This window comes from Stegodyphus dumicola, chromosome 1 (genome assembly GCF_044657685.1).
Source record: "Stegodyphus dumicola isolate Sdum_Otavi_A_Nest chromosome 1, ASM4465768v1".
Lineage (NCBI taxonomy): Eukaryota > Metazoa > Arthropoda > Arachnida > Araneae > Eresidae > Stegodyphus > Stegodyphus dumicola.
In genome coordinates, this window is record NC_140768.1 from 10,116,362 (window position 1) to 10,140,625 (window position 24,264).

Sequence of the window (24,264 nt, forward strand, 5' to 3'; positions counted from 1 at the left end):
TACCTATATTGCCGAGGTTTGAGCTATACCGAGATTCTGTAGTTCCGATTTTTTTTAAACGAAAACAGATCGCTGTGTACTTGGGGGGGGGAATAGTGAAAAAATATTACCGAAGGATTTGGAGAAAAATGCAAGTGTTTTATTTTTTAACGTATCACGTAATCCTTATTTACTAATTCGAATTTGTATTTTTAATTGCTAAAATATGTTTTCATTTCATATATTGACAATATTTGCAGACTTATAATAAATATCGTCTGGGAATCTTTGTACAAAAAGTGGGGAAAACTACCAAATTGTACCTGAATAATTAATTTTTAGTTTTTAACTGTAAAAAATCGCCAGATACCGCCTAGGTGGTTGCTTTAATACGGAAATACTTTTTTAATTTATAATATGTCCGACTAGCAATTTTTAAGAACGCCTGCAACATTATTTTAATTAATGTGTTTCTAACTCCAGATGTGTTTCTACATTGTGTTCAAATTTCCTCTACATATGTTTAATTAATGTGTTTTTAACTAAAATATGCTTCTGACTCCTTATATATGATATGCCTCAGTGATGAACCTTTAATACAGTCTACCTTGAATACCTTGAACCTTGTCTGTGAATACAGTGGAAAAACGCTTGGTGGAAAATGCTATTAGGAAACACTGATCAAATTACTTTTTAAATGATTCACTTTGTTATGTTGATGAGGAAAGCATTTTTATTATGTCGAAGATTAAGAGCAAATCTTAGACCTTCTACGATTGAGAGCAATTAGCTCTTCTATTTCTGATTTTTATTTGTGAGGCTCAAAATTTAATCCGCCAAATAAAAACAATGAAACCCCTTCGAGGCGTTGTGAGCTGAGAAATATTTACTCTTTTGCTATTGTTTGAAGCTTTTAGGCATTATATAGTTGTTAATAACGAAACAGGGGAGAGTATTTAAATGCAATGGTATCATGATGAAAGAAACATGCGAAGCATTTTATAAGGCCTTTGGCCTCCAACATTGCACTAAAGAGGAATCATCTTTCACTTTCTTCATTAAAAAAGAAAAAGGCATAAGAAAAAAGCGAAGAGTCGCTTAGAAAACACTGTCGTCTTTGTTACAGAGTTCTGTTGTATACGACAGGCGCCATCTTGCCCCTGTATCTACATAAATTTGTTGTCGCTTTCAGTTTAAATAAGAATTGATGGAGAATCCTGGGAAATTTTTAGTTTTGTTTCTGTTGATGAAATGGTGTTGTGACGTCATTGCCATTTTCGTCCGGTTATTGGCTCTTTTCGGCGATGGTTTTTCACTGTGACGTCGTATGGAAAGAACTCACGTAAGCCATTTAAAAGTTTGTTTATAATTTAAAATAATTCGTCATCTTGGGGAATATATCGAAAATTTTGTAATTAATTTGATGTTAGAAATGTCTATAGCACAGTCTTGCCAGAATATTTGGATTAGTATTTGTAATCGATTGGCCATGGGAAGTGACAAACTTAGAAATCTGTAGTCCTTTCCCTAAGCCCCGTGCACAACTCTTATAATGTTGCCATTCAACAAAGCATAAGACTTAAAATCAATTTTGAAATTTAATTATTCTGTATAATTAATTTCTTATTTAATTATTCTGCACTTGATTAACAGAGTGAAGGATTTAAAAGTAATAAAGGCAGTTATTTTATTTTATTCATATTTTTCAATAATCTAATTGATATAGTTTTACGAAAATATTTAATTTTGAAGGTATCCACCAGATAATACGAATATTTTCAGCAATTATTTATTTTATTAATTATTTTATTGTAATTAATAAAATATATTAATAACGTTTTACCTGGTACAGAATTGTTTGGCTAAGCTTAAAGTATTTTATTATTCTGTGTATTCTTTTCATTACAGCTATTACATTAGCTTATTTGCTATTCTCAATGTTGCAAGAACTAATTCCCGAATACTTTTCACAGGAAATGGGAATGAAATAATATTTTTGGGATAGCTTTCGAATGATCTCCTCAAAGATCAAATTACATGCATAATTATCATTTTGTATTTTACTTGTGAATTTGAAGCCGAGATAACGTACAGTGTTGAAGAATAAAAAAAAAAGAGGCAGAGTTTATATAGTACTAAATTTACAGAAATTAACGGGAACAGAAATTAAAGAGAGAGGCATTATAGTTCTTTTATAATGGAAAAATTATGAATTTAATAAATAAAGTAAAAATATAAATATATTAATTTAAAAAAATTAAATGCAACTAAAAAATTTATTACAAAGTATGAGCAAAATACTTGTTTTCAACGTCGCAAAATAATATCCGCAAAATATGCCAAAATAGAGTTATAGCCTATATATTAAATATTATATATGCTAATGGTTTTCATATTAGGAACAAAGAAAATCTGGGCAGACGTGTAAAAATATATTATAATATATTTAAATATATTTATATACGTGTTAAAACGTCAACGTATTAAAATAGATAAACCTCGCAACTTTTTATTTTTAAATTTGTCAAAATATATTCGCTTTTGGCTATGGATTTTAATAGCTCTAGCCGAAAGCTATGATACCGGTAAACTGATTTCCTGGTAAATCGCAAAAAAATATCCTAAACCTTGGTGGTAAATCGACATTATTCTACTATTAGTTTGGTAAATAACACTTATCAAAATGATTCATTCATACATGTCTTTTAATTCCGCCGCTGGTGAGTTAGAAGAGCTCTCTTAAACTCTGACTTAAATGTTAGAGGGTCTGATTTAAATACGAGCAAACCCTCCCCGGGACTCGAACCTGGACCTCTCGAATACGCGGCGAGCGTGCTACCGTTAAACAAGGAAGGCATGCTGGAAGGAGGGAGAAAATACCTCATAACTGCAAAAATTAAAATGATTAAAGTTATGGAATTTTGAATAAATCAAGTAGAATTAACTGAATACATATATAAAAACAAAAGAGGTGCTGTTGAATGAGACGAATAACATGCGATATTGATTCGAGAAGTTTTCTTAGTTCGATTCCATCCGCTACTATTGTGATATCATTGAAGTTAAAAATTTAATTTCTAATAAAGAACAAAGCAGTTATATATAATGAAAAACCATCTCGGGAAAGCAAATAAATATAGTATTTAGCCGAATTTGTGAAACAAAAATGGTGTATTTTTGGCGGTAAATAATAAAGAGAAAACACTAAAAATAGAATAGGATTTTTTTAATAGCTATGAGTCTTATAAATATAGTATCTGACAGAACTTTAAAAACTGTTTTAAAAAGATTCACAAATAAAATATATTTCATTGTACATTCAAAAGAGAAAATTTCTTAATGTTATCCAATGTATATAAATTGTATATAAATAATTTGCCAACCTATCGCAAACTACTTTGAATTATTTTTCTCATATATGCTACTGTATTTTGCGTTCAGAATATATTCTCATGGATTTTTTTAAAAGTACCTGATAAATAGTAAATAAAAATATGTTTAATTTATTTTCATATATTTGATAAATTTCTTGAAGACAAAAAATACCAAACTAGTCTTAATTGTTTGTCAAACTAGTTTCGCAATTTAATCGATAATTGATTAAGTCGGTAAATTTATAATTGCTACTCACAGCAATATCTCCATAGAATGATTACCACTGAAAATAATCAATGTGTTCAAGAACATAAATGAGTTGGTATTGGACAGTTCAAAAAATACGAACTCCTCAACAAAAGCCCAAAGTCATTTAGTAAAGAGATAGTCTAAGTAATCAATTTTAATTTTATGTATTAAGACATTTTATTCAAATTTGTTATCTGTTTTAAAGTGTTTTTTAAAACATTATTAAATTTTTATCGGTAGCAGCAAATACCAAAAATTGGCATGCATTTTCACATTCATCCACTTTTTCGCCATAGTTTCTGTATTCCAAATTCATCCACAGATGGCAGCACTAGAATGCGTCTGTTCGGAGAAGAAGTACAGCAGTGTACAATAAGCCTAACTCTCAAGACAAGAACTTGTTTGAGTAAAGAAGGAAATAAAAGTCCCAAAGCCTTCAGTTATATTAAGCCCAAAATGACTTTTTTTCAACGTTTTGTGTGTTACCTTTATTTATTAAATATCATGTTCTTCGCACTTAAACCGCATAAAATTCAATTCAACAGCAATGTCACTTAAAAAGAGCATATCTTTAGAATTTCCCATAGACGGTCTCGCACGCTGGAAATAAGTGTTCTTTTCCATACAGATTTGCCATTCCTCGCTTTGAAATCGTTGAGATTGTTAATCAAAAATTCGTTAAAGTTTTACAAAATATGAAATAGATAATATAACAAATTCAAAATTCGGTCATTTAGCTGTCCATGTTCGGTTGGAGGATTACGTAATTCAAAATTTGATGGCTGTAGGTAGCGTCGTTATTTCACAATGCGAGAAACATACATATATTTATGCAGGCTCTTTATTATTTAATTTCTTTAAATAGAATAAAGTGCGATAATATTTGGTAGCAACAGTTTGAAAAGGGGTTCACCGTATATAGTGAAACGCCACAAAATGCCTTTTTAAGACTAATTATCGCCCCTTTGGGCTAAGAACAACAGCAGTAATAATAATAATAAATTGACATTTTGTAAGAATATCATAGTTGTTCAATGATTAGCGAAGTGTTACGAAAAATCATTAAGCAAATTACCTAAAACAAATTTGCAGTATTGTCTGTAAGATAATATTCTACCACGTCTGCAGAACTGAGAGGGAAGAAAATTTATTTTTTTGTTAAAGAGGTATTTACTCTTTTAGTTACAATAATAATGATGTTATAATTTGTTATGAATTATTGCTTTTCCAGGGATACTAACGATGAAATTAAAAATAAAAATGAACTTGCAATCAGAAAGCATCAGATTATACCGTAAACTATCGAAAAAGAATGCATTTACAATTTATTAAAAGAAAAATAAATGTAAATTATTATAAAACTATGTAAAAGTGTTTAATTTTCCCTTGGTGATACCTGGGATGATTTCACAATTCGCCCCTGAGAATATTCACCATTCAGAGGTGGTTTCCATGAGATAAGCACCTCTAAAAAATAATTACTACAGAAGACTAAAACCATTCGGAATGATGGTCGTCTTAGAGAGGATTCTTTTCATTTCGCTTCTCTCTAACAAGCTTTATATATATTTTTTTTTTACTTATTACGTACTCCGCCTTAGGCACTACACGGAAAGGGAGGAATGCCTTCCTGGAGGACCTTCTAAGGGACACTGGCTTGTATCCACGTTACGCATGGGGAAAACCACGAAAACGCAAATGCAGCCAACCCGTTCGCCGGGACTCGAACCCCGGACCAAACTACCAATGTTCAGCGGCTTTAACCGCTCGGCCGCTGGTGGGCCTCTATCTGCTGTTGCCAACTCAGAAAATAATTTTTTTTTTATTGCTGAATAAAACTAAAGCTCCATTCAAAAAGATTTTCTCTTTTAAAATCTTTGGTGATTGTTTTTGTTCTTTTTTTTTCCGATTTTAAAATTACATAAGTATACACACGATAATCTGAGCAGAAAGTAGTAAGAAAGCTTGCATTACATTATAGGACGTTAGAGATGAACTATATTTATGGTAAGAATTGTATAAAATTACACTTGTTGTAAAATAATTTTAATAAATCCACATAAAAATATTTTTCCAGTGAAATCGCTTTCGTAATGATATTACATAAGGTATTTATCCCGCCTTCTTAGTATACTTTTCGTGGTGTAATGATCAGCACACTCTGTGCGTATTCAGAAAGTCCGGGGTTCAAGTCCCGGAGAGGGCATTGCTCATTTTTCATCTCTCCTGCTTCGAAATAATCTGATCTACAATGGTGCCCGAACTAAAAAGGCTGGTGGATGATGATGCAACCAGGATTTGGTGATTGGATTCCCTAGTCCCCAGTCGCCCTTTAAAGCTGCGTTCCCACTGGGGTTTATCTGAGCGAACGAACACAATTGACGTAGCCGACCCATCTCCAAAACCAGTTTTTTCCCATAGGGCGGCAAGTTGAAAAATCTGAACTGCAGCACAGCGGAGCTAGTCGACACATGGAACTGACTCCGTTAGCTCAGATAAACCCCAGTGGGAACGGGCCTTAAAAGGGGGGTTGTATAAGGTACTCCAGGTCTTCGTGGTGTAGTCGTCAGCACACTCGGCGCGTATTCGAGAGGTCCATGATTCGAGTTTCTGCGACGGCATTGCATATTTTTCACGTTTTCTGCTTCAAAACAACCTAATGTCTCTACAATATAACGAAGGGAGATTTTCATAATGTTGAAGATGGAGAAAAGATCTTACTTATTCACTATCGATTAGCAACAGTATGCTGTCATGTTTCTGTTTCTTTTGCGGGGGGGGGAGTGGAAAGTCTTCTATTACTAACTGAAAACAAGAGCACTAAAATTTATTAAGGATTTTCTTCAATCAAAAGCTAATACAATGTTTTGAGTTATGGTAATTATGTTTTGAATTTAATGTTAACAATTTTGTTTTTTCATTGCCAGATTCTGTAGTAACATTCTTTTTTGTAAATGTTCTCCGTGTTAATTATCAGTGTCGACCCAAGCTATCGGTAACATGGGAGTTGCATGGGATGCCCCCCAAAAATGAAAGTAAATTAAACATTTTCTTAATCTGATTTTTTTTAAAACTTTTATGTTTAAGTCCGAGTGTCATTTGGGTTTAGCTTCTGATACTCTGAGCTATAACATTTTATGTTGATTTCTCCCACCTCCAGATAGCGACCTTTAAAAAAATATAGAGATAACAGCGCCGAACCTATTTCGAACTAAAATCAGCGGTTTGTTACTTGTTTCTGAGAGAGTTCTTGTTTTTTACCTCTGCCATTTATAATAATGATGTTGCGTAGTGTTTTTATTTGTTTTCTTCAAAAAAATTAGATTTATTTATTTATTTATTTTTTTGATATTGAGAAATGCCTCAAAAAGTTATCCGGCTAGCATATTTCGTAGTGCTCATCTGTGTCGCCACCGAGGGAGTGGCTTCTAAAATGGACCAATGGTCTTCCAGTAATATTTTTGTTATTTCACATTACCTCTACCGCACTTAAAGCATAATGGTTCAGAATCTTTTGCCACGCAATTTCATGTACAAAATAATTAAAGAATCGAGAAATTCTTACGAAAAATTTCAGCGCTAATTCAGATACAGTATAAGCATAATTTATATATGTAAACAGTAGAAGTCTTAGCATTTTTATTGCAATCTGTATGAAAAAGATGGTATTTAATAATAGCCAATGCACAGTTTTATTCAATGTGAACTTTCCTAATTTGCATCCCTACACATTTAGAGAGTTGAATTTAACATTAATAACTGTGTTCACTCTTAAATGTATTGCCTGCAGAAAAAATACTCTTCAAACAGGATGAATTTATCTGATTCACAACGAATATATTTAATTTATATATACATAACTTTAAAACCGGATTATTCACAATATATATTTTGAATCTTACACTTTCAAAATCAAAGAAATGCAAGTATTGCAATAAGAAAATACTAGATTCATTGTAACACTTCCAGTTACTCTCAACTCAATTAAAAAAAAATATATATATATATATACATTTGAATTTTTGTAATCCACAGGTGTTAGTAAACGCATAATATTCGAGACTAATTGTAGCTTGAGTCATATTCTCGCTATAAAGAACGATAATATTCCAAGAACATTAATCCGAATAGTAGCGCGTGATAAGTTTCGCGAAAATCAAATGTTGCCGATTAAAAAAAAAAAAAATATATATATATATATATATATAAAATGAAAGCACTACGAGGTTTTCTGTTAAAATAACAGTAGCATTTATACGCCACACATTTATAACTGCAAAAGAAATTGAAAAATAGAACGTAAACAACATACGCTCATATGCAGTTTCTCAAAGATTCAGCATCACAAGAGCAGTACAAGCTCCTTGGTCTATTTTTGAAACCCCTTCCTCAGTGGCGATATTGATGTGCACTTGTGAATTATACATCCGGCTGTGGAAGCCCATAAAAGATGTCTTTAACAAGAAACATCCAAAGTTATAAAATTTTTTAAGTCCTAAGTTAAACATTAGGAAGAGTGCAGGCTCAACGTCAGCTATAATACAAAGTGAATCTGAAAAAGTGGGCAAAACTTTACAGGGTCATAGAACGCAGCTATGCAAGCAATATTCGTCGTAGAAAGTCTGGGCAGAACGCAAACGGCGAGCTGCTAGATGTCATTATAAATGACACAGAAACAGTCATTTACAATGCCATCTAAGCGTTAGATATATCGGTAGAAAATGGTGTTGGGTGCGGTCCTTGCGTATCAATACTTGCGGTTTATGCATATCAACATGCATCCACCATCAGAGCTAGGAATAGCACCAAATGTTAGCAACGAAATATTATTAAAGATTTCTACGTTCTTCCGTGTTCGTCGTTGTCAATGCCTCCTTTATACTTGCTTGTATGAAGTAAAGGAAGTATTATAATCGCAAAAAATTCCGGGTATCATATTTCAACGAAAATATCCATTTTGACCACTAACGATGTTTTTGCCTGACACCTGTAAATAAGAATATGATAAAGGATTTTTTTCCTCCAAACGGATTATAAAATTGATTTAAAATGGGTTCAGCAGAGATTTTTTTCCTGACATACCTATGTATTAAGATACAATAACACGCCGGAGAAATATTAATTTAGAAGTCAAACAACAAAAATCAGCGTTATATTTTCAAATTTTCACAGGACTAATTTCGATGATTTTACCGAACCATCATCCTCAGCTGCAAAACCGCAAATGAACGAGATAAGAAAGCATGGATAGGAGATAAGCCACTGGCGCCATCTGTTGATGAAACCAGAACTAAAACATAATTCCTTTAAAGGCTGAAGGCAAAGATGGATTGGAATTAGAGTCGTTAACTAGAACAGAAAGTTTTTTTAAATGTGAAATACATGTAGAAAATCCAGTTCACCAATGGAAGAAGTTTTTATTCAAAAAAATTTTTTTATATTTATATGTTGGTAAATTGTGCATTTTTTGCTTTCAAAATGATTGAATTATATATTAATCTTATCTTCCGGCTAAGGCTTGTTAAGTAAAAACTTGTAATTTAAGGATGCAAATTATCACATGCTTAAATTTCCAATTACTCACAGCAAATCTGATGGTTTTAAACATTTTAGTTATTGTTTTCCATTATAAACCATTAAGGAAGCATAAGCCGCACTTTTCCCCGCACCTTCATAAATTATTTAAATAAAATTTAATCAAAGTCATCAATAACTTGAAGGTTAACGGTCACTGGTAGTCAGCACTAGTGGGGTCTGGCACAATAGGTTTCGAATTTAAATGTTTTAAGTTAAATTGAAACATACCGATACGAGTCGAACCTTTTAGTCGCCGGTGACCTCCAGATTGATGGTCATTCGTGGTCAACCCAGCAATCATCAAGTTAAGCAGTATAGTAAACTTAGATGTTGAGAAACCCAATTCTTCTGATGATCGCTTTGTGAATTTCCGCCGCAAGACGAATATTGCGCAAATCTGTCTCATCTAGCTCGAAATTGTTTAATAGATGGAGGAAGATATATATGCGCCTTAGCGCCCTGTGAGATGAATTTAGGTTCAGGGATTGATTCCTAGGAAAATTCTTATGGGTATTCAACATATTTACATACGTAACACAGGGATGTATGGCAAGAGACTATGTTTATGGAGTAAAAGGAACAGAACTCGGTATTATTGCAATATAAATCCAAGTACTGCATGATCACTTAATGTCGGAGATCTGGAGAACGGAGGGAACATGAAGCAATACACCAGTTATTCTTCCAGCTGACATTTTCAGAAACCGCAGTATCCTTATTTGAACATAAAACACCTTCTTCCCTCTTTGGGGAAACTCTTTCTTTTTGGACTTGTATGAAAGATTAATTTAAAGCGATCATTACGGAGCATGATTACTGGTAATATTACCAGTAACCTTGAGTTACCCATGGTTACTAGTAACTCCCAGGGCTTAGAGTTTTCCACTCCCAGTATCGGACAGTCCAGTGTCCCATACCATACACTGGACTGCAGCTGCAGTATTTTCTAATACAAGTGGGAGCTAATACATGATAGCGAAATATAAAAAAAGAAGCTTCAAAAGTTTTGAAAAGACTTCATTAAGATTTTTCTAACTTCAAAAACTTGCGAAGCTCAAATGGCTAAGGAAAAGCTCATTGTAACATGGATGTCTAGCGCGCTTTTCCTGAAATAAAGCTTCCTTTTAAAAATTTGGAAATATCTGAGCTCAATGATTTGTTAATGTGCGAACTCTGCCTGTTTATGAGAGTCTATATCAGCGATTCTCAACCGGTGGTACGCAAAGAAACAAAGTATTTTTAAGTATTAAATTAAAAATCTCGTGAAGAAAAAGAACAAAAAAAAAAAAAAAAAAAAAAAAAAAAAAAACCACTTATTAAATTTTGACTGAACCGAGGAAAAATAATAAAGGCATTTCAATTAAAGATATTAAATTTTTATTGCCTTTTTGCACAACCTATTTGAAAAATTTTCTTCCATGCTATATTTGAAAAAATAAATCCAGGACAAAATTAAAAGTGGATTTTAATTTACTGTTACTGCAGCAAAGTGAAATAAGTCTAGACATGAAGAAATTTATCTATCTTAAACAGGTCCAAATTTCACACTAAATTTTAGAATAAAGCATTATAACTTAAATTTTGATAATTAAAATGGTAACCAGTTTTTAATCTAATATTTTTTATGTGTGCATATTTAATACAAATAGCCAATACGTTGCGCAAATGGCGAAATATACTTTTTTAAATGCTTCTAATGAGAAATTGAAAAATAATCATTGTAAAAATACAATGGTGGTACTAAAGGTTTTCAGTTTTTTTAGATAGTACGCGTTAGTCAAAAGATTGAGAACCGCTGGTCTCTATAAAAGAGTTTATAAGTTGCCAGTTATTCTTGACAGAGCCTGTTCGACCATTCTCATCTTCGTACAACTTTAATTAGCCGGGATATTAATTAAAAACTCTGAAAACGCTAATTTCTCATACTCTTTTTTCTCCCTTTCGACCATTCTAAAAAAATTCCCTTTCGACCATTCTCATCTTTATACCATTTTAATTAGCCGGGATATTAATTAAAAAACTCTGGAAATGCTAATTTTCGTACTCTTTTTTTTTTTTTTCCCTTTCGACCATTCTAAAAAATTCCCTTTCGACCATTCTCATCTTCGTACGACTTTAATTAGCCGGGATATTAATTAAAAAACTCTCAAAACGCTAATTTTCGTACTCTTTCCCCCCCTCATTTCAACCATTCTCATCTTCGTACGACTTTAATTAGCCGGGATATTAATTAAAAAACTCTCAAAACGCTAATTTTCGTACTCTTTTTTTTCCCATTTGAACCATTCTTCTCTTCGTACGACTTTAATTAGCCGGGATATTAATTAAAAACTGAAAATAATTTTCGTACTCTTTTTTTTTTTTTTTTTTTTTTTTTTTTTTCCCCAAATGGCAACAGTTGCGCACGCTGGAGATAAAAATGTTCGCCACTTTTTCTGATGGCACAGACTGTCCTTCATCGATAGACAGAATTGTAACATCGATAGGCAAGTGGGCGACGGTTATCGATTACGTAGTTTTCAATCAAATAAAATTCAATGATTCTTTTCCTCACGTGTTCTACCATGAGTAATTATTATTTTAAATTGTACATATACAATCACTAAATTCTAATATCTATTTTACGATCATGCATTATGTTTGCTTAGACGACAGCACAGACATATATTAATTTTCATTATTTTTTAGACTCATTACATGCGCAGTTGTTGCTTTTTAGTAAAAAGAGAACTGAAGTAAGCATATAAAACTTTTGATCATTGTATCAGCAATATGAGCCGTTTTCTGTTTATTAAGACCTTTATAAAGATTTCGGGATATTTAATTCGAATAAGGGAAACGATTGACTGTATCATAGGGATTTATTCGCAGTGCGTCCAGTCTCGTATATAAAAAGAAGAAAATGAAATATGAAGGTACGCCCTTTTCCTTTCTGCAAAATTTTCTATACGCAATCTTACCACAATTCCGCACAAAACGTAAACGAAGCATCGAGACTTCGATTACAAAGTGCAAAGTCAGCTATTCCCCATCGATGGTGAAAGGACAGTCTGAGACATCTGAAAAAGCGGCGACTGATAAACAAGTCTGCTTTGTTTCGAAAAGTGTTATCCATCTGGCTTCGACTTACCTTTCAAAACAAAAGTACATAAAGTTTATTATCTAGACAGATTCCATGAGTGCCTTAATGTCATTGGAAAATCACGCTCAATGTACTCACCCAGTTGCAACCAGAATCCTGAAGTTGAATCATTCTTTAAAAATTTCGGGGATACCAGATTCTTTATTCGTGGATCCTTGGACACGTTGCCATTAAGGGGAATGAATTGGCGGATATTGCAGCTAAAACTGCAACTACAATGTACAATCTTCAGATTCCACAAGCAGACATCAAAGGGTTTGTCAAAAGCAAAATTCTCAGCAAATGGCAGAAGCAATGGGATGACAAAGTATATAACAAGCTGAGAAATGTAAAACCCAGCATTGGATACTGGCCATGTATGGCTAATAGAAGGGAGGATGTCCTCTTGACTCGACTGAGAATTGGCCATTGTCGCCTGACACATGAGTATCTTCTGAAGGGAGAAGAGAATCCCAGCTGCCCAAACTGCAATGCAGATCTGACAGTCCATCACATTTTGATGGAATGCCAGAGTTTTAATTATTTTCGCCAAAAACATTTTAATTGTTCAGAACTGGACTTAGGAAATTTAATTGGAAAAACACATCATCGTAATTTGTTTCTGTTTTTAAAAGATATTGGCTTTTATAATAGACTTTAACCTGTTTTTTAAAAGATATCAGCTTTTATCATAGACTGTAATCTGTCTCTTTTTACCTAAGCTAGAAGTTTTTACAAATGACGAATTGCATTGTTACCATTTGTCTGGCGCAGATAACCTTGACAGGTTTTGTGCCAAATTACAATAATCCAATTCAATCGAAAAGTGTTGCCACTGCTCGCTCTCAAATTGTAAAGTTTGTCGATAAAAAATTTGTAAGTTTGACAAAATATGAAATAAAAATAGCATTGCCAACCATTAAACATATTATTATAGACGGGCATATTCTGACGTTGAAGAAAGCAGGCGATTGTGACGTCACTGCATGTCGAAAATGTTAAAAATAAATAGCTGCTGTTGGCAACTTTTTTTTTGTTTCGAGTTAGGATAACTGACACGATATGTTATTGCAACGTTTGTTCTTTTATTGATATTTAAAAAAGTTGTTATAATATATTAAATTTAAATCCTGACGTAATACGTGTAGTATTATTAATCTAAAGTGTCAAAAGATTTTGTTTTCTGATTCGTCAAAAAAAAAAAAAAAAAAAAAACTGAAATGTTTCAGATTTTAAATTACGTCCAAAGGGGCGCTTTTTAACATTTTGTGTGTTACCTTTCTTTATTAAATATCATGTTCCTCGCACTTAAACCATAAGATCCAGTGCAACAGCAATATCGCAAAATAGTTTTAAAACGAGCATATCTTTAGAATTTCCGATACAGAGACTCACGCGCTGGAGATAAAAATGTTTTTTCTGCACAACGTTGCCATTGCTCGCTTTGAAATCCTTGAGTTTGTTAATCAAAAATTCGTCAAAGTTTTAAAAAATAGGAAATCGATCATAAAACAAATTTCAAATTTCAAATTTGGTCTGCCACATGCTCATATTCGTTGGAGGATTACGTTATTCAAAATTCGATGACTCTATGTACCGTTGTTTTATCACAATACGAGAAATATACATACATTTATGTAGATTTTTCATTATTTAATTTCTTCAAATATAATGCAGGACTCTAACATTTTGTGGCAACAGTTTGAAAAGTGAACCGACATTTATCCGTCCGACGCAAAATGCCAAAACGAAACTAATAGTCCTTCGGGATTCAAATCCCTTTGGACTAAAAAATTACGAATTGGCTGTTGCTTGGAAAAACTGAACTGATTTCATTCATATCGAATCGATTTTATACATTTTCTTTTCAGGTGTAGCTAGAACTTATAGATTTTGCTTTGGCCGGTGTCCCCCCCCCTCCCCGCTCGTCTGGCCGGCTTGTCCACTAGTAATTATTAAAATACGATTCTAATAAGTTTCTAGGAAGAGACAATTTTTGTTTTCCTTTAATGCTTGTAATATATTTCCTTATTTATTAACATCTTTAGGCTGATCTGTAAATAAATCAAGTATTTAAGTTAACTCCAAGCTTATACGCGAGACGTGGAAAATCTCAAAAGCGTAGACAATGTAACTCAAGAATGGCTCGCCTTTAACCCGACATTAAATGCTATCTTCCCTCCCCTTGCGCCACCAAGAACCGAAAGGAAATCAGAAATAGAGCCGAGAAGGAAACAGGAGCGGAGAAGGGGTGGAAGTTTCAGAGAGAGAAGCAAGGAAAAAAAAAAAAAAAAAAGGCTTGGAAAAGCGAGCACACACTTATGAGTCACCGGATACAGATTTCGTTCGAATGACTCTCTCTTCCTCACTCTGGTTTCGTTGTTCTCTCCAGCTAGCTCTTGAAAGCTGAGATTTCTTCATAACTGCGACCGCAAACCTTCGAACTGTGTTTAAATTCGAATAGAAATATGTTTTGTGATTCCGAAATTCTTCCTTAGACTTTTATAAACAATTAAATCCCGCATAACCGAATAATGAGTTCCAAAATGGCGTAATAATACGCCAAACAGTTATGTCTCGTGCTTCATTTACAAAACTTTTTTAATAATTAGAATAAAGCTGTCACTTGGCTAACTTGAAAATAAATATATTTAAAATTATATCAATCAAAATATATCATTAAAAGTAATTCGACTTGTGTTTATTTAAAAATTTTAATGTTCCAGACACTCAGTTGTCGAAGAATATCTAATATTCCACAATTCCCATGTAATGAACCCGTAACTGGAAGAGCAAAAAATCTAAAATCGAAATGTTCGAAAATAAATGTAAACAAAAAGTTACGGACGCACTCAAATGATCTACATGTTCTCCTGATGAATAAATACGATAATTTTAAAGAATAATAAATATTTATTCGGTAAAAATGCAGCCTTAAATTAGCGTTGCTAACATAAACAACATCAAAATAAGCTGAGAACACTGCTTTCTAAACATTAGGTAAAAAAAGAAGAGAACATTTTTTCTTAATAACACTAATAATCGTTGTCATTTAACAACAGGAAAAATAATAACAAAAACATAAGTTGAAAATCATAGGTGAAGTAGTAGTTAAGTTTAACTAACGATATTAATTATTGTACAATATCTGCAAGTCTTGCTGTATAAGCATTATTTATTTACATATTATTTAAGTTTGGAAGTTGATACGCATTTCGTTTTTAAAAACCTTTCCCTTTTTATACTCCTGTAAACACATTTTTTAAATAATTGTGCGAAAGAGGGAAGAAGGTTTTAGTGAAAATAATGGTGATGCAAAAGTGCCCACGCAACAGAAATAACAACGCAAATGATTCTCTACCAAGTACTTAATGTATAGTGTTATAGATATTTTTTAATAATGGCAGTAATACAGCAAATGTCAGTAAAAAAATATTAGTTGGGCACGTCGTAAATTAAATACATTTTAAATTGCAACAATGGCATAGATTATTAAAATAAGATTAAACCGGTGGTGTGGTAAATTTAGATCGCTACTGAAAATTAAAGAACATCAGTACCTATCAGAAAAGTTCGTCACCTATAATTACACTGACTACCAATAAGTATTTGGACACCTGTGATAGAAAAGAAAAACTAACTTTATGGCTGCATGAGCGTTTTCGTGGTTTTCCCCATGTGTAACGTGTATACGAGCCAGCTTCCCTTAGAAAGTCCTCTACGAAGGCATCGCCCTCCCTTAAGCAGGTAGCCCTAGTGTGCTTTGCCATTATTAAATAAACATAAACCTAATGTCTCTACAGTGGCGCCCAAACTTAAAGATGGTGGATGATGATTCTTAAACACCAAGACTTGGCGGTTGGGTCCCCTAATCCCCAGTCGCCCTTTAAAAGGCAGGTATTTTCTCCCTCCTTCCAGCATGTCTTCGTGGTATAATGGTTAGCACACTCGGCGCGTATTCGAGAGGTCCAGGTTCCAGCCCTGACGAGGGCATTGCTCATTTTTCATGTTTCCTGCTTCACGTTTTCCAACATGGTAGGGAAAAAATTTTAAAGAATATTTGGTCACTGGATCACATAACAACGTTATGATCATCCATTTGCTTTGGGAAGTATATATTGTCCCTGTACGAAACATTGCGCTTCTCCACACCACTGTCAACCGAGAGGTTACTGGTGACAAATGCTTGACTGTCGCCTACGACGAATGGTACTAATACTCATCGGTGTTCTTCAGTTGAATTTTACTTTAATAATATCTCTAAATTTATAGCTTAGTCCTATTTTGATGATGTACGAGTTGACCAACAATGATTATCAACTCGGGGATCTTTGGTGACCTAGACGGACACCGGCATCTTTCCGTTTAATTTCAGTTTCAAATTGTCTTCTGTCCCACATCAGTGGTATATGGTTAAGTAAAAGATCATCAGCTTATCGGTCATCAGCGAGCAACAGTTTTGACTGGCATGGATGACCTTTATTTTAATGTTATTTTTAAAAATTACCTAAATTTACTGCCCCTTCTTGTGGTTTGTCTGCCAGTGATCGTAATCATATCTGGTATTTATAACTATCCCCATTGTTATTTCGTATTTTCAAATACGCACTGAATTGTTTCGTTCCATAAAAAATACTCTTCGAACACCACTTAACTTTCGAACAAGAGCTTTCTCTATGTGTTTGAAGTCATTCGAAATATCAAATTTCTGGTGCCCTTTTGGCGGGAAGCTTGTGTAAGGAACGATTCTATTTTTGTCGTTTTACCCTTATAGTACAGCTTAGAGCATTCTTGTAGTTTGAGTTGTAATTTAAAAGCCTCTTTTTAGTCCAAAGGGGCAATTTGCCCTGAAGGACTATTAATTTCGTTTTGGCATTTAGCGTCGGAAAATTTTAAAAGGCCGTACCACTTTTCAAATCGTTGCCACCTTGTATTATCGCCCTGTCTTATATTTAAAGAAATTAAATAATGAAGAATCTGCATCAATGTATGTATGTTTCTCGCATTGTGATCAAACAACGGTACCTAGAGGCATCAAAATTTGAATAACGTAATCTTCCATAGAAATATGGGCATGTGGAAGCCCTAATTTGAATTTGAAATTTGTTTTATTATCGATTTCATATTTTGTAACACTTCAACGAATTTTTGATTAAAAAAACTAAACGATTTCAAAGCGAGCAATGGCAACACTGTACGAAAAAAAAAAAAAAAAAAAAAAAAAAAAAAAACTCCAGCGCGCGAGACTGTGTATTGAAAATTCTAAAGATATGCTCATTAATTTTAAATTAATTTGCGATATTGCTGTTGAACTGAATTTTATAGTTTGTGTACGTAGAACATGATATTTAATAAATAAAGGTTACACACAAAACGTTAAGAAAACGGACGCGATTTAAAATCTGAAACCTTTCAGAATTTTTAATGCTGTTACGGGGGTTTAAGCGTAAGTTTTTATTTATTGCTTATGGGGTTGAAAGGCATTAAAACTGGCAACAGAGTAGTGACTATCTGCAGCACCGGCCCAGGGTTTAGCTGGCCACCAAATCATTGTCATTTCGAAATCTAGCTTTTCCTCACAAAAGCAGGGAATATTCTTTGTCTGAAAGGACCCTGCTTTCGGGCTGCACGAACCTCACCTTACTAGGTTAAGGTATCTAAAGACGTTTTTAATGTTAGAAAAACTGGGGGGGGGAATTTACACCAGGTATGTATAATAATATGGCGTTTTATTAATTATGATAGTACTGTAAATTTTCATCAGAATTTTTCTTGGAATGTACCGTTTAAATTAGATAAACCAGATATATCTATAAAAATTTTCGACTACTGTTTGTTCCAAAATAAATTTTAATATTTCAAACATGTAAGGACTCGTTACAACAAACCAAATAGTTCTGTACCATTTAACAGCATATAATATAACAAAAAAATTTTTTTTTATTAATTACAGTAGTGCTGCAAATGTTTAGGAATATTATTAGCTTTAAATTAAATTTTTTTTAATTTACATCAACTGCATACCTTATTAAGCAATAAAATAGATATTTACTTAATAAAAATGCATTTATTGTCTTTAAATTGCTTGTTTTTTTCTTGTTCGCGAAAAATTTCGGGTGTCATGTTTCAACGAAAATATTCATTTTGACTGCTTTTGAATACGACCTTTTTGCGTGATATGTTTCCTTACGGGCAGACTAAAGGACTCCTTTTTTCCAAAACTGATTGTAAAATGGATTTAAAAAGGATTCAAAGGAGATTTTTTTTTTCTTGACGTCTGTACGTACGTATGTATCTCGCATACTTTAAAAACGAGTAGCTTTAGAATGTTGAAATTTCGTATATGGAACTGCTGTAACATGTAGTTGTGCATCTCCCTTTTTGATTGCAGTCAGCCGCACCAGAAATATATAAACGCACACACGTATATATACCTACTCTATGACCGGGTTCGGTGAGCTCAGTTTTTCTATTGTTGTATATTACAATATATTGGTAAATTGTACATTTTTTGCTTTAAAAGCGATTGAATTATGTTGGTCTTATGCCTAAGGTTAAGGTTTTTAAGCAATAGGATGCATTTTTTTAAAACTTGTTTTTAATCTGATCTGATTGATTTAAATAAAATGCATTGATTTAAATCAATCAAATTAAATAAAATGCATTGATTTAAATCAAATTAAATCAGTGCATTTTATTTAAATCAACCAATTAATTCATGGTATATCTAACTAAAAACGTTCAATATCAATCAATTTTTCAAATTAGCGTATGACCCTTGTATCTTTTTAATAGGATAAATACCGTTCTTTTGTAGCAGTTTCGGACAGAAAATAACTTGGCGTGTAGTTTGGCGATGTAATTCGAGAGTTTTAAGAAGGCAACCCTTAGCAAAACAGCGCTGTCAACAAGATTCGGGGGCGTTTCGAAAGTGTTTCATTTCAGCTTCAAACCAAAAACATGTTACCCTTGCTTTAAATGAGAAGGGTGTCTTTTTGGACACGTGGAATATTCACTTTCGTTCCAAGAGAAGAGTGCAAAGCAGGATGAGTTTCAAAGAATGCACTCACTGAACAGGAAAATTTATGCGGAGTGTTATATTTATTTTTTCTTTCTTTGCATGAAGTTAAAAACATATTTTATTACTGTAACGCCATGAATGTTTTAACTTAAATGCTATTTGAATGTCTTTCAATGCATATCAATTAGTTACATTATTAAAAACCACAATAAAGATTTAAATTATTAAGGAAAGCGTTTATTATTGTCAGATTGTCAGTTATTTTTGTCAGATTGTGAAGCAACTGTAGAATGATTAAATTTGAAAAATAAAAATCGTATGCTTTCGGGGTTGTCATTAATCTATCTAATTTCGCTCCAGGTATGTGGAACATAAATCCTTATGTTTAGTCTAGTGGCAGGGGTTATCAAACTTTTCAAATTTTGTATTACATAAATCTGAAACAAAAATATATGTACCACCATAGAAGCATTTCGCCATTAAAAATCAATGCATGGCAGCCAAATTTGTTTGTCAAATAGCAGCCATATTTGTTTACATTTCAAACCTAGCAGAATAGTGAATTAAGTCAGTTTCTGCACCTTCAGTAATTTTTTGTCGAGTAGGTTTGGTTTGGTTTGGTTTGATTTATTTAATTATGACAAAGCACACTAGGGCAATCTGCCTAAGGGGAGGGATGCCTTCGTGGAGGACTTTCTAAGGGAAACTGGCTGGTATACACGTTACACATGGGGAAAACCACGAAAACGCCCATGCAGCCAGCCCGTTCGCGGGATTCGAACCTCGGACCGAACTACCAGTGTTCAACGACTTTACCGCTCGGCCGCTGGTGGGCTTTTGTCGAGTAGGACCAAAACTAAATTTTCAGTTTTGCGCAGCAAACAATCTGCTTTGTTGCCTGCTGGCCGAACTGCTGGCGTAGAAACTCTAGATTTAATGGTAAAAGTTGTTTTTTATTCTATATTTTTTTTTCTATATTTTCCAATTTTTAATGAAGATCTTTTGAGGTTTTATGCACTTTTGCATTACTGCGAAAGGAGAACTGAATTAATTGAATGAGAAATCAATCTATCTCTAATGAAATTCGAAGCAATAGGTTTAAATGAAATGGAGGAAAAAATGCCTATAATTTAGTTTTCCGTACAAGGAAGTCGAATTAGATTTTTTACTATGAAATTCAATGAGTGTGATGATCACGATTTATGGAATTTTATCTACGTCAGTGAATCTCTTCGTATTCTATTACTTTTACATTGCTCAGTTGCACTATATTCATAGTTTTGGCTTTATAAATCGTCTAAGTTTACAATCAAAGGTATAGTTTAGGGTACCCCTTGGCGAAACTTGGCGATTTTTGGCGGTACATGGATACCGATTTTGTGCAATTCTTTGACTCGTTATTTTGGCTTGCGAAGCGACGATTTTCGCGCCAAAAATCGCCGCTACAAAAGCCAAAATAACAAGACGAAACAATTGCACAAACTCGGTATCCATGTACACATCAACTTATTTTCACTTAAAAAAAAAAAAAAAAAAAAAAAAAAAAAATCCGAATTGCACAAAAATGGCATTGCGCACTCCTTTGACTTTATCCATGTACACGTCGACCTATTTTCACTTAAAAAAAATCCCAGAATTGCACAAACTTGCATTACGCACTGAGTGTTTTACTTTGTCGATGTACATATCGATATATTTTCACTTAAAAAGTCAAAGGAGCACCAAAGTCTACAACATAGGCAAACAAAAAATACATAATCTCAATAAAATACATTTTAAACCAAACAATAAAATAACATAAAAAACGAAAAACATGTTATCCAATCATACTCAAATGACTTTTTTCAAACCAGGTACTCTTTCTGATCGAACGCTTCACATAGTGACTATCTGAGCCTTCCTACAAACCCATTCAAATCCAACTAAATGGTTTTAACACACACCACAAAAACGCTTACAAAACATCCCATGATTCAAAATTTCCCAGAATCATGCACCCGATTACGGCACAATAGGGTTTCCATAACATTCAAATACTCAGGCTACCATAAATGAAACAACAACTTGGCGATAAATCAAACAACAACTTCGCCATAATACAAGGGGTACCTTAAAGTGTACTCTACCCCAGTCAAATTGCGTAGTATTAATTACTGTTTCTCATTCTTAATTTGCTGATACAAATGTCAGTGAAAATTTGAGAAATATTCCGTATATTAGTCCATACAGAAATAAAATATCTTATTGTTTTAAATTAAAATATACATTTAATTTTTTTTATAATTGTTGAATTTTAATAAGTATGTAAGGATTATGTTATTTTTTTATTAACAGTTAAATTTTGAGTTAAACTTCCTTTCCTATCGCTTCTTAATTTCAACTTACCACTTCCGGCCGGAACGTAGTTTTAGAATCACGTCTGAATGCTAATGACGGAGAGCGGTATTTAACCTCAAAGTTCTACTGTCTTAGACAGAAAGATACCAGATATTCTAGCATGCGTCCGCCTTTTTACGCTACTCTCTCGTAAGCTATTATTACACTCGGCCGTATTTTAGGCCCTTGATAGCTTCGCAGCGAATTAGCGTTAAGGGGCCAACTCTGTTAGAATCTTTATAGCTTACGCTATATCTCATTAGTTACGATTAGTTTAGTTTAATTCTTAGTCTCTTAAGTTCAAGCCCAACTGTCGGCTTTATTGTACAACCCCAAGACGGAGTTCTGTTAAATCTTATTTTGAATAATAAAGGGTCTTTTAACTCTTTCCAAGTTTATTCACTGTCTCATGAACTCAAGCGATTATTTGCTTACTAGTTCTTAAAATTCTTCACTGTAACTTAGAATTACACAGTGGGGGAATCCTACAAGTTATCTAATTGACATAACTTTAAATATAGCCTTACGTACTTTTATTATAAGGAAAATAATAGATTGCTCTTTTATTATGTTTCTTTCTAAAAGAGGTATTTAGGAAAATTAATAAAATTAAAAGTATTTTCAGTTAATAATTTTATGAACATTTATAAACCCACTTCAATTAAAAGGCACTTCCAGCGCCATGTCTTAAGTACTAGCACAAAATCGTTTGGCGTTTCTAAAGTAAAAAGAAGAGAATATCGCAGTCATAAACAGCATGTTTAAACTTTTAATATTTTTACAAATTTAATTTTTATGGATTTCCCGTTAAGAGAAAAAGTCCAGTTGGTAAAATGTCCATTATAGATTCATTAGAGTAATGCAAGAAGTTCCACATCGCCCTCGGCCCACCAGCGGTCGAGCCGTAAAATCGCTGAACACTGGTAGTTCGGTCCGAGGTTCAAATCCCGCGAACGGGCTGGCTGCATGGGTGTTTTCGTGGTTTTCGCCATGTGTAACGTGTATACGAAGCCGGTTTCACTTAGAACATTCTTCAGAAAGGCTTCCCTCATCTTAGGCAGATAGCCCTCGAGGCTTTGCCGTAATTAAATAACCTAACCTAACCATATCGCCTTCTCTAAGATGACTATATCGGTGAATCCTGTCTATGACTGCCTTTCACAGTTCCAGACTGCTTTAGTGGAGGTGATCATCTTAACGGGGTAAACCATGGCCAACTGGAGAACATGGATTGGTTAGGTACAGAGTTACGTCACGGAAGGCATCTTTCCATGATTTGCTTCGCTTCAGATTTAGTTGGTTTGGTGTATGTGATTACGGCAAAGCCTGGAGGGCTATCTGCCTAAGGGGAGGGACGCCTTCGTGGTGGACTTTTTAAGGGAAACTGACTTGTATACACGTCTATGCAGACGGCCCATTCGAGGAAATGGAATCTCGGAGCGAACTACCTGTGTTCGGCGACTTTATCGCTCGGCTGCTCTTGGGCCCCGCTTCAGATTTGAATACTTGCGTTTCGTTCAATATATAGATTCTTTTGCTTTTAATAATGCATACTAATTGAATTTCCAGAAACTTACGGGAAAAACGTATATAAAAGGTCGTTCATTCATTTGCGGTTAAGATTAATATCATGTTAAGTATTATTTTAAGAAATATTCACGAAATTTTCTATCCAGTATTTTACAATATTTTGTGCAATTATTTTTACACTATATAGCAGGGTTTCCCAAACGTTTTCAATACGCGGCGCACTTGCAGTTTTGTTATTTTTCCACGGCGCCCCAGTTGCAATATTTGTACTACAACGTTAACGAGCCGCAGAAATTAAAAATATTTTAGGCGGCCGGTAGTTACTAAAATAATTGCAGATATTCAGTTATTAGTTATATATTCAGTTATGTATGTTATAAAATTCAGTGCATTATAAATTGTATAAGTTATATGTTGTGATATCCCTTGCTACTTTGTATAAGATGTCGAGCAACCTGGTGAACTAAGTAGCAACTTATCGATAAGTACCAGGCGTATTCGGAAACTAAGTACCGTTTTGAAAAAAAAAAAAAAAAAAAAAAAAGGGAAAACAATTTTTTCGAATCCAATTTTATTTTTACATGAAAATACATGTCTTGAACTATTTTTCAACATAGTTTCCCCCAATGATCAAACACTTGTCATAGCGGGTGACCAGTTTTTGTATACCATCGTCAAAGAAACTTCCCGCCAGTTTCGATAACCACGACTCCACAGCATTTTTCGTGTCATCGTCAGAAGCTCTTGCCACCAAGCTCGCGCTTCATATGCAGGAACAAGTGATAGTCGGACGGTGCCAAGTCCGGGCTGTACGGCGGGCGATCGAACTGCTCCCAATGAAACTGTCGAATGAACGATTGAGTGACACCAGCAGTATGGGGCCGAGCATTGTCATGGAGCAACACAATTCCTTTACTGAGCATTCCTCTTCGTTTGTTTTGAATGGCACGCTTTAGTTTTGTTAAAGTCTCACAGTATCGTGCCGCATTAATGGTTTCACCTCTGGGAAGAAATTCAGTAAGCAAAACGCCTTTCC

The 24,264-nt window shown here is 33.7% G+C and overlaps 1 protein-coding gene across 2 annotated transcripts in view; it reads left to right on the forward strand.

Moving 5' to 3' along the window:
• LOC118181328 (matrix metalloproteinase-2-like) overlaps positions 1 to 24,264 on the forward strand; it is a 109,834-nt gene that overhangs the window by 49,503 nt on the left and 36,067 nt on the right. Inside the window, exon 1 of one of the 2 annotated variants that reach the window (XM_085812694.1) lies at positions 1,269 to 1,321. The exons of the other annotated variant lie outside the window; for it this stretch is intronic. Within the exon in view, the coding sequence (XP_085668820.1) occupies positions 1,284 to 1,321 (38 nt within the window). The 5' untranslated portion in view covers positions 1,269 to 1,283. Of the gene's footprint in view, positions 1 to 1,268; positions 1,322 to 24,264 lie in introns of those variants that run through there. 2 annotated transcript variants of the gene reach the window in all.